Source organism: Ornithodoros turicata, unplaced genomic scaffold (genome assembly GCF_037126465.1).
Source record: "Ornithodoros turicata isolate Travis unplaced genomic scaffold, ASM3712646v1 ctg00000850.1, whole genome shotgun sequence".
Taxonomy (NCBI): Eukaryota; Metazoa; Arthropoda; class Arachnida; order Ixodida; family Argasidae; genus Ornithodoros; species Ornithodoros turicata.
In genome coordinates, this window is record NW_026999405.1 from 1,068,396 (window position 1) to 1,080,200 (window position 11,805).

An 11,805-nucleotide genomic window follows, 5' to 3' on the forward strand; every position below is an offset into this window, starting at 1 on the left:
TTTTTGACGGGTAACTTCTCAATCTATGGGTAAACCCACTGACAAGAGTGCTCTTTCCTCTTACTACAATGCAGACACAATCGTTCAGTTTGGTCGCCATGTGATGTGGTCGTGTGACCTTAAAAAGTCAATGGAACGCGACACTCATCTGAGCCGAAGAAAGATCCCTGGAACGCCCTAGCTTGAACTATGTTTTGCAACGTGATGGGCTTCAACGTGCGTAATCGTTGATGCAATGCTCATTTGAAGGCTTACCACGAATGAACGCGCTTTGAGGGAGCGCAAGCGATAAGCCGCACTTCGGCAGCGACCACGTGAGCCGAGATTGGTGCAACCGGCGGTTGCGGCTTATTAGCATATGGCATTACTGATAAGATAAATATTCATCCCTTGTTTGCGCAGCTCCGGTCAACCTTAGTAATAACACTGGCAAAAATTCGGTCTCATTTCCCAGCGCGATAACAGCCATCCTTTGGGCACTAGGGGAATGTTAAGTTAACAAAATCTTAGCGTTAAACAAACAGAATAATTTTGTGCCTTTAATATTTCCTCATGGTTCCAAGGGTTGCTGCAGTGACGCTACGGAACGAGACCTCGTTTTCCCCCGGGTGATTTATAAGGTTGACCAGAGCTGTACTACAAAACAAAGCCTTACGAATCATGCTCGAATTGCCACCTTTTGAACCAGGGGCATTTCCTTTTTCTCTGTTATGTATTAAGGACACATACACACTCGTAACATATAAATGTCATGTTTCTAATATCCTCATTTTATTGCCTAGTGTTCACTGCCCGAATGCTCTGTTCCGTCCCCCTCTCCATGCACCTTGCCTTCGCCTAGAAAGCATCATGGGGTCGAAGCCATTAACGTCTCATGACTATCGAGGTGATCAGCCGTAACATGTTGCGCTATTCCTTGCTTGGTAATTCTTCTCCGCTGGTACCAAAAGCAGTATATGAGTTGGAGCGGTATCCCGTGCAGATAGATATTCAAGAAAATAGAGTATGGAGAAGAGCCTTTATATCGTTATCTAGCGAGTCTTGCCATACATGTTTACGTATGCTCCATCCTTCCGGCTGTGCCGTGCAGTCTTGTTGCTGGCAAATATTTTAGCTACTCAATTTAGAATTTAAAATCATTTGGGGATACAGCCTGCAAACCGGTACTGCAAACATTCATTGTGATTGACGAGAGAAACGAATGAACGACAGGAAGAAATTACATTGTCGCTAAATCGTCAGAAATGCAGTAGTGCCATAAAATAGTAACAATACGTCAATAAGAAGTCATTTGCTCATTTTCGGGTATCATTGAAGGACTCACCAATAATGTGTGACAGCCACTTTGGAATGATAACGCTTTTGTGCACGTATTTTTACAGGCTAGCACAGATACGGATCTAGACAACGAGGGAGGAAAATACATGTGCGAGTTCACATGCCTAGAAGAAAAGGGACATGAAGTGGGAGGTCCAGCACCCGTAGGAACGGTGAAGAAAGCGACGTCGGAGTATTGGGTAAGCGTCTCTACACAGGGTCATTCGATGCCTAGCGCCCTGATGCCAAGAGCAGCTGTCGAAGCGCCAGCGACTGTATCGATAGAGGAGTATCAGTAGAAGGCGATTACGACCATCGGGAGCGACACTTGCCCGTCTTGGAATTCCCGTGCCGCCTTTAACGGTAGTGCGCTTGGTTTATTGACTGTCGCTAGACGTTAAGACGTGTGATGGTGGTGGTGGCGGTGCTCGTGAAAGCGCTCGCCGCGGTCGGCCTCCAACATGTGAGCAACGTCACGGCTGACGGCATGGGGGACGTTAGACTAGTAGAAATCCAGGGAACCGGTAGGGAACTACGAAGGAAGTTGCCTCAAAGCGAGAGCCGCGGATATTTCGAACAGAGAGGTGGTGGTGGTGGTGGTGGTGGTGGTGGTGGTGGTGGTGGTGGTGGTGGTGGTGGTGATAGGGCTTGCCGTTGTCGGCCTCGCGTATGTGGGCAACGTCACGACTGACGCCCTGGGGGAATGTGCGTCCTGGGCCGACTTCTAAGGGAACTGTGCCGACATATGTCTGAAAGCGTCTGAGGAAAACCCAGGAAAAACCCCAGACAGCACAGCCGGCACCAGGATTCGAACCCGGGTACCTCCCAGTCTCGACAGACTCGACAGAGAGTGTTAAGACGTCTGGGAACGAGACGTCGCGCTCTCATCCAATAGTGTAGCGGGAGGAGAATCACGTGGAATGCCCTTTGTTTTGGAAGCAGAAGACGACGCGTTGACGATGGAGAAGTCTCGCGAGTAGTATACGTAGGGGCAGGACGACGACATTGCCGCCAGGGCTGCGCTACCGTCGCGTCTGGGTCTACTTCAGTGGCGAATTTTCTCTGGCGCGCGTTGGGCGGCGTGTGGGCGGATGGTTCTTCGTGCGAAAAAATGGAACCCGAGAAAGGAACAGAGGAGGGACGACAGGACACGTCCCTCCCCTGTCCCTTGGATTGGATTGGATTGGAAAAAGAAAGAAAAATATGTCCCTCTGTCCCTTTCTCGGGTTCCATTCTTTCACTATGTACAAGCTGCCCTGCACCCTTGCCCTTTTTACCATTACGGTTGTCCGTGCGCTCATCAGCGGGCGGAGGGCTTTCCGTGCGCTTATCGTTGCGCACTGTTCAGCATGGGTCGACTTCTTTCGTCATTTTTCAGCCTGGGCCGACTTCGCTCGCACTTTTTTCAACTACAACCGGTGTACGCTGGGCGGTTTACATGCAGGTATAGACACGCAAGGGATAGCCATACACAAAAGTACAAGTGGAAATATATTTATTAAAGTCAATAGTGCCAGGGATTATGTTGTGACTCTGTGTGAGGGAGGAAAACCCAGCCAAAAAATCTGAAGCTGGAGGAACACAATACGATACACGTAATAAAGATTATACTTAACTCATTACAGGTATGATGTAATAGCATTGACGAGACATCACACAGAAAGAATGAAACACAACATTTTTTTATTAACGGTAATCATAGACACAAGGTTTCAATGAATCAGAATTAAAATGGAATAGCCCATTTAATCAAAGATCTTAATCAATACGATTACATTCAAAATTACAAGTTTTATTATAAAAAGTCTAACAGTCCTATAGATGAGCAAGCGGGTTGTAGCGGGGTAGTTGGTTGAACTAGATACCTGAGTGAAAATGCAGCAAGAGACGCGGACGGGTGGGTTAAAACATATACGACAGGAGACCTGCAGTAATCAGATTCTGTGGGTCTCCTGTCGTATATGTCTCCGTCTGCGGGTCTCCTCTTGCTGCATTTTCACTCAACTATACGTGAGCACCATCATTGCAATAGTGGAGTTTTAATTTCAACTACAACTTCTGATAGATGCATGTAATTTCAAGCACAATAGGGAAGCTAAGTTGGATATTCCACCATGACATAAATTTAAGTAATCAGATTCTTATGAAGTGATCGGTGGGCGGCACGTTGCCGGAGGGCTTTGCGTTCGCGCATTTTACAACCAGGATCGACTCTTTGGTGATTTTTCCGAGTGGGTCGACTTCGTTCGCAATTTTCTTTTCGGCGGCGTGCGGGCAGTTTACATGCAAGTAGGGACACACGCGCTGGCAACCCAACCAAGCGACGACACAATCGTACCTGGGCCGACTTCATTCGCATTTTTTCAGCCTGGCCCGACCTCATTCGCAATTTTTTTTTTCGCTGACGCGCGCGCAGTTTACATGCAAGTAGGGACATGCGCGCTGCCAACCTCGCCAAGCGATGGTACCGTCACAACCTGGATCGACTTCATTCACAATTTTTCCGCCTGGGCCGACTTCATTCGTAATTTCTTCTGCTACAACAGCCGTGCGGTGGGCGGTTTTCTTGCAAGTATAGACATACAATGGACAATCATACACAAAAGTACAAGATGAAATATATTTATTAAAGGGACTATGAAATTTTAAAACCCCCATACTTTTTTTCGCTGGAAACTGTTTTTCCCGCCGAGAAACTGATATGCCACAAATTTTTCCGGACGAAATCGCTCCACTCTGCAAGGAGCGCGCGCTCGAAATGTCTCTTCCGCGTTCCTCCTCTCCCGCGCACATTATCCCGTCCATGGTGTACTGTACGGACCGCACTTCTGTGCCCCGTTACGTCACCGGTGTTGCGCAATGGCAAGTAATGCTGCGAGCTCGCTGTGGCTGTCAAGTGTCGCCGTCCAGTCGCACATGGAAGGCCACAAGGCCAGAAGTTGAAGCATTACGTTTTCTTGGTTGGAGGCATTAGGATAACACGCTATAATGAACAGCTTTTTGCGTGTGAATCGTTTGCTACAGTTGAGCTGGCAATTATGACATGTGAGCTGTACTTTTTCATCGAATGTATTCTTCCTCTGCTCTGTGGCCATTCACAACAAGGAACTCAAGTACATCTGTGGCTTTGAGAGTTTTGCTGACGAGTTACGTGGGCCTCTAGCGATTCACCGCAACGTGTATTGGTTGTATCGCTGTCACCAATGGAAAGTGTCTAGTGGTTGCTTCGCATTGCAGTTATATTTACGTCAGTTGCAGTTATGTTTACGTGTTGGCAATCTGACAACAAAGGAAGTGCGTTGTGAAGTGCGACTGTGATATTTGGAAGATGCCCCCCTTGTTGCTCGATTTGTTTGCACGAATTATCGTAAAAGACTGGGTGGTCTAATGTTTTGTTTTACTTTGTTTCAACTCATGTTCTTCGTCATCATTACTGTTATTATTCAAAGCAGCTTCGTGCCCTCAGGCAATTTTGATTTACTCTGCATTTATTGTTCTACAGATGGTTGTATTTCCTTCCGTCGAAGGACTTCTTGTTTGCCTAAGATTATGTTTCATGCAATAATTTATTTATGAGCACGTCACGTATTATGTATTCAATGTTGAGGACGTCGTAAATCTGAACATTTAGCATTGCCAACTATCATGCCTACAAAAACTCAGCTGTGGCGTATTGTGCAAGAGTATTCTGCATATACATTTACATTATACTGTATATATTTCTGATAAGTGTTTGTCGTTTAACAAATTTATTGTTCAACCAGGTTTCCAATACTGTGTAATACATCCATAACCCTAAGACTGGGGGACACAATCTCACGACACCAGTTCGCCTGCTTCATTGCCCTCTTATATTATTGTGTTACGTAAGCTTGAAGTCACCAGTTGAGGTAACTGGAAAGAAGCCAAGACCCCCAGTACTGACGTAGCATGCGCAATATTTTGCAATTAGAAAAACGACAAGTAATTGGTACTATTTCAAGTAAACTGCTAGTCGGCCTTCTGGCAGAAATCTGCTTTCTTTGTGAAAGAACTGTTCTATTTGCCACCGGGACACAGTCCTCGCTATGCAGGCTCCTCCAAGGGTGTGGGCACACTTGTATGTGCGTCAAGGACGAGGGCATCAGGCTCACACAGCTGAAATGTCGACATTTAGCTAGAATAGTACACTAACTAAGACGTAACATCTACTATACGCATTATATGCTATACACGTATAATTTTTATTTTTAATAGAACACATGGTATGTTCTATTTTACACTGTCACACAGCTCATCTAACAACTATTGGCACCAGTGTTACCAGCAAATAAGGGCTGAAGTAGCTGCACGGCTTTGCAGGATACCCAGAGCAAGTTGAACTGGTTGAACACAGCAGTACACCACTGGTATGATAATGGTTGGTAGGGTTATTTTTTGGTAATGTGAAACAAAGCGCAGAGTTGTAGCAGGAACAAAATCTCATGAGGACATAGTGCATCAAAGGTAGGTTCCTTTAATTTAGCGGTGACCTGCAGAGCACATGCTGGAGTTGCCCTGGCATGTTACCCTGGTGAAAGACTTCAGCTGTCATACACATGGGCTGCCCTGATTTGAGAGAAGAAAATAACACAGTATACAATTCCAGTTCTGGTGAATGCAAATGATGTAATCTAACTGAGCAATGATTATAAGATAAGAAGTGTAAACAAGAAAATGTCCCCCTGAATATCATATTTGTGCACATGATAAAACAAACTGTAAATCAAATAACGAAAAAGTTATAAAAACAAACTTGTGAACAATATACAGAGCCCGAATGGTAGGCAAGACACTGCATTAAAGAGGAATTTGAAAAGAGGGTGCACAGCATTTGTCTGCTCTGAATAGTCGGTTACAATGATCATGCTGTCTCACCTAAGGGGTTTCAGGCTCCGCTGATGAAGTCACCTGTAAGCATGAAAGCTACTGAGTGAAGAGAAAAGAATGGATACGTATGCTCAACATATTACATAAATATTCTGTTGAAGTATGGTTTCTAAGATCATGCTAAACGAAGTGTACTTTTATCAACAGTGCACCACCTGAGTTTAGGGACTAGATTCGGTAACTTCTATTTTTTTTTTTTTTTACTCTCTCTGTGCGGTAAGCGGCGCAAGGTTCCGAGTCACGCAGATGAGAGTTAACCCATTCACGCAATCCTGAAATCTATGATAGCATTTAAACCACACGGACTGAGAAACCTTTGTTAGCCCCAATAATGGAAAATACTCACACCTTTGCGCCGTTTAGGTAGATGTTCTTTCCCTCGTGTGGACAGGTATTGTGATGGTGTTGCACCTTGATTCAGACGACACTGAGCTCGTTATCCAGTATGTTGAGGAGATTCAGCGTACCCTTTGTAAATTCGATCATGCAAACGTCCGCTACAAACACGATCAGTCGATGGCACCACATGGTCTTTCGACTCCGTAGTCTGATTGCTTCTTGGCATCAAAAGCTGTCCGTCTCGTCACTGGGAAGCATGAGACATTGGATACCAGGGGAATATTGACGTAAATTAGGGCAACCAACTATAAAACATCTTCTCGGCATGTCGACGAAAACCCACGACCATCTCTATAACACACGACCATCACACTCGCACCTAGCCCCAGCGCCACTGATGTAGTTTCGCCAAGCGGCCGCCGCGCGTTTGTGGCGCTGAATACGGGACCCTCGGCAGACGACGCATGCTCTGCGGATACCGTTGCTGCCGTCATTCGCGTTTGGTTTTTGCTATTTTTCACGCGGTGGACAGTGTTTGTCTCCAGTGCATGGTTTGTGCTTGGTGCAGACGTGATGGTGTACTGCACCGTCCCGCTTTGCAATCCGAAGAAAGCAGTGTCGAACACAATTATTTCATGCCACGAGCTCCGCGCTCAAATGCTGTCTTACGGGAGAAGTGGCTCGAAATATATCGCGGCGTCTTGACACAAGTAACTTCATTGCGAATTGCGAATGTTTCATTTCATATAGGGTGCACTTTTTGGATGGCAGCGTGTACCATAAACAGTTTTATCTAATATAGCTGAGTACCTTTTACGCATCTCTCTTTGAAAAAAAACAAAAAAAACGAATAATAAACCGTGGCCTCCGACCAGGGGTGGACATAAATGCATTTTTTTAGTATTTAAATATAAATACAAAATACTTTGTTGAAAGGGGTGTTTAAATACTCTTCATAAATACTTTTCGATAGGAGTATTTAAATATAAAATATACAGTATTCAAATGTCGTAACTAGTAACATAAATACTTTGATGAAGATGTCATCTGGAATTACAGAAATAACGATGAACATGACAAGTCAGCAAGGAAAAATAGCATTTATTTGTTAGATTATCACGGTAATTTTAATATTAGAAATTTTTGACTGCATCACTTAGGATTCTTGTGTTCGGTCGTATAATCAGATTCGCAAAAGAGAACAGCATCTTCACTGGTGCCGATGAGCAAAGGCTTGCATTCAATTTGATGAAGATACTTCGTACAACAAAGTAACAGCCGCGACCATTGTCTGCAACAACAGCGAAAAACTCTCCATCGAAAATCGTTTTTCGCCTGCATCCTAGCTCGAACTCTGCGTGTTCTCGGCATTTCAAGGCCGAAGGCTTTAGCATCGGCGCAAAGCGCAAAATTCTCAGCCGTGGCACCGTGGCTACGGTACCTACGTTTAGTGGTCACGAAGTTTACACAGCCTTGCATCTCCCAGGAGTGCAAAACGAACACAAAAAAGGCACCAAAAGGTAGCGTCGCAGAAAAGCCACCATCAAGAAAAATTCTCAGGGTGGCTTCTATCCGAACAGCATAATAAAAGTTAGCAGAGCATTGTAATTGCAAACCGCAAAAGAAGAAAAAAAGTGTAAAAGTAAAATAAAAAGGGACCAATAAGTAGGAAAACAAAACAAGCAACTGCTGATTTAAAACTGAAGTGCTGCTTATACAACAAATTCTGTTGGACGTCGTAACAGGTGTGAGTCATCTCTCTGCCAGGAACAGTTTCTTCTTACGGTCGCATTCACCCATTCTCTGTAACTGCCCTGTATGTTAACACGGAACGCCTCTCACGTGAAACGTAAAGAACGCGCTTGCGTCTGACAATCATAAACGCATGATAACTGGCCCAACACACAAGGTGCTGCTGTCAAGTTTATGTGTACGATGTACGGTACATAGTGCGCGAGTTTCACAGTTTTACATGCCACCTACGCTTCAGAGCACAGCCTATTTCTGAGTATTTAGTTTCAGAACTCTTAGCTCTACATGAACAGAGAACCTGCGACAATACACAAACATGTACGCACGAAGAATTAACCACAAGGACCACTCATATTGCACACAGCTGAGCTACAACAGGCGCTCTTCTAGGTCCCGCAAGTGGCGCCCCTGGCGGGCGCTCCGCGCGGAAATACGGCACTTCCGCTCCATGAGGCGCGGACGGAAGTCCCATAGGCGAACGGGCGAGTGTTATGGTCGTGTATTATAGAGATGGTCGTGCGAAAACCACAGGATGCGACTATGCGACTGCGATAGACTGCGACCATCGCGCGGAAGCTGCCCTCATGGAGATTTCCACTCCCGATGAACGCATACGCGGGATCCTACGGCGCATGCTCCTGGCGAGATCCTTCGGCTCGGCATCACGTCACGATGACGTGTTGCCGAGCCGGCCGTGGTCCCGTCAAGTTGCCCGCTGTGTCTTCGCTCGGCAGCTAGTCACGGCGCGGCGCCAGCTGTCCTCCCTTCGCCGCTCCGTTTAAATTCGCTCCCGAGAATACTCCTCGCATGATGAAGGTAAAATTTTGGTCCTAGACTCGGAAAAAGGTTTTCTTTCTGATGAGAACGAGAAAAAAATCATTTCATAGTCCCTTTAAAGCCAATAGTGGCAGGAACTATGTTCTGATTCTGCATTAAGGGGAAAAACCCAGCCAGAAACATGAAACAGAAGAGACGCAATACAATACACATAATAAAGAATAAAGAATATACTTACTTATTACAGGTGTGAACCAATAGCATTAAAGAGGTATCACACAGAAATAATTAAGCACAATATTTTGTAATAACGGTAATCATACACAAAAGTTTTCAATGAATCAGAATTAAAGTGAATAGCATATTTAATCAAAGAACGTAATAAATACGATTACAATCAAAATTACAAATTTTATTATGAAAAGTCTGAGTCGTGACAATAGTGGAGTTTTAATTTCAATTACATGTTCTGATGTAAGTAATTTCAAGCACAATAGGGAAGCTAAGTTGAATATTTCAACACGACACAAATTTAATTAATCAGTTTCTTATGAAGTGAATAGCACAGATGCAGGGAAGTAATGCGAAACACAACAAGATCAACAGCTAGCACTAACAGAGAGCCAAGTATCATCCAACAAGTAAACAGGATATTGTCACGAACCGAAATGGGCCGGCGAGTCGTCGAATAAACAGCAAACGGTTTATTAAACTACTTGGTAGCAAGAAGCCAAACGTGATAGCTCTCTGAACACAACTGAGTCCACAGAATGAATGCTCCAGCCTGAAGCGCACAAGCATTTAAGCATCGCGCCGAAAAGTCTAGAAACAGCACGTGCGTTTGCCAGAGAGCAGGCGATGTGTCTGGAAGCTTCTTGCTTCTTTTTCAGCGCGCGCCGGGATGAGATGTACCGTTTCGTGCTTGCCCTGGAAGTTTCTCGAAGATGATTCGTGGCATTGTCCCCTCCGTAGATGCGGCATCGTCTCGATGCCGTTCTTTGTCTTTGTCTTTGTCTCTAGACGTTGTTCGCCTTGGCTCGTTTGCCTATGTTTCGTCTGTGTATACGCCCGTCTGTATTCGTCGGACTTGGAGGTTAATACGCGGTTTCACCAATGACAATTAACACTTGAAGTGGCATTAGACTTCCCTAAATTTGGTGTTACTCGTGAACCTTGTCTTACTAACGGCTCTATGCAGAGACTGAAACTAAAACAAATATCGGTTCGGGTACGGCTACGGTTCAGCGACAGAATTCTGAAAATAGTTTCGGTTACGGTTACGGGATTCAGCGCTTTAATATTTGCGGTCGCCAGTAACCAAACAGTTGAACCGGTACTTTTTTTAAGGTTTTCTCTATGGTATGTCTGCAGGCTGCGTGGATGTCGCAAAGTGAGCTACAAACTGCAACGGGTAAAAATTAACATATTGTCACGAAGCGAAATGGGCCGGCGATCGTCGAATAAACAGCAAACGCTTTATTAACTACTTGGTAGCAAAAGCACAAAAGTGATAGCTCTCTGAATACAAGTGAGTCCAAAGAATGAATGCTCCAGCCTAGAGCGCACAAGCATTTAAGCGTCGCGCCGATAAGTCTAGAAACAGCACGTGCGTTTGCCAGAGAGCAGGCGATGTGTCTGGAAGCTTCTTGCCTCTTCTTCAGCATGCGCCGGGATGAGATGTACCGTTTCGATGAGGATTCGTGGCATTGCCCCCTCCGTAGACGGGGCATCGTTTCGATTATGGCGGGCTAGTTTCGATGCCGTTTCTTCTCCTTCTTCTTCTTCTTTTTTTTTCATGTTGTCTCCTTCCGACCAGTCTACAGCTCTACCTGCTGTAGTACGGCTTGAGTCGAACGACGTCAACTATTTCAGTCCTCAGGGGTCGTCGAGAGGGAGCGCTACATTCGGGTACCACTTCGTAATCCAGGTCTCCAATGCGTCGAAGTACTTTGTAGGGACCGAAGTAACGCTCGAGTAGCTTCTCGCTATGGCCTCGTCGTCCAATCGGCGTCTAAACCCATACCAAGTCGCCTGGACTGAAGCGTACGTCTCGACGGCGCAAATTGTATCTTCTTTCATCGACGCGTTCCTGTTGACTAATGCGTAGTCTGGCCAGCTGGCGGGCTGCTTCTGCTCGCTGTGTGAAGTACAGAGCGTCGTTTTCCTCATCACTGGGTTCGTGCGGCAGCATCGCGTCCAGCATAGTCGATGCGTCATGGCCGTGTGCAAGGCGGAACGGTGTGAATCCCGTTGTTTCCTGGACAGCCGTGTTATAGGCGAACGTGACGTAAGGCAATATTCCGTCCCATGTCTTGTGCTCGACGTCGACGTACATCGAAATCATGTCGGCAAGGGCTTTGTTTAGGCGTTAGGTGAGCCCGTTCGTCTGCGAATGGTACGCCGTTGTCCTCCGGTGGGCGGTGTGGCTGTGTCGAATGATTTCTTGTGTTAGCCTGCATGGAAATGCCTTTCCCCTATCGGTGATTAAGGCCGTCGGAGCTCCGTGCCGTAGTACGATGTTCTCGATGAAGAACTTCGCCACTTCTGCTGTTGTGCCCTGTGGAAGTGGCTTAGTCTCGGCATAGCGTGTCAGGTAGTCGGTGGCGAATATTATCCAACGATTTCCGGAAGACAAACGTGGGAAGGGCCCGAGTAGATCCATCCCAATCTGCTTGAACGGCGCCGACGGCGGAGCGATTGGCTGAAGGTACC

The 11,805-nt window shown here is 45.9% G+C and overlaps 1 protein-coding gene across 2 annotated transcripts in view; it reads left to right on the plus strand.

Moving 5' to 3' along the window:
- Positions 1-11,805, plus strand: part of LOC135375311 (uncharacterized) — a 136,205-nt gene that overhangs the window by 80,192 nt on the left and 44,208 nt on the right. For both annotated transcript variants that reach the window (XM_064608053.1, XM_064608051.1), the window contains one exon: positions 1,383-1,517. In XM_064608053.1, coding sequence (XP_064464123.1) covers positions 1,383-1,517 — 135 coding nt within the window. The remainder of the gene's footprint in view (positions 1-1,382; positions 1,518-11,805) is intronic.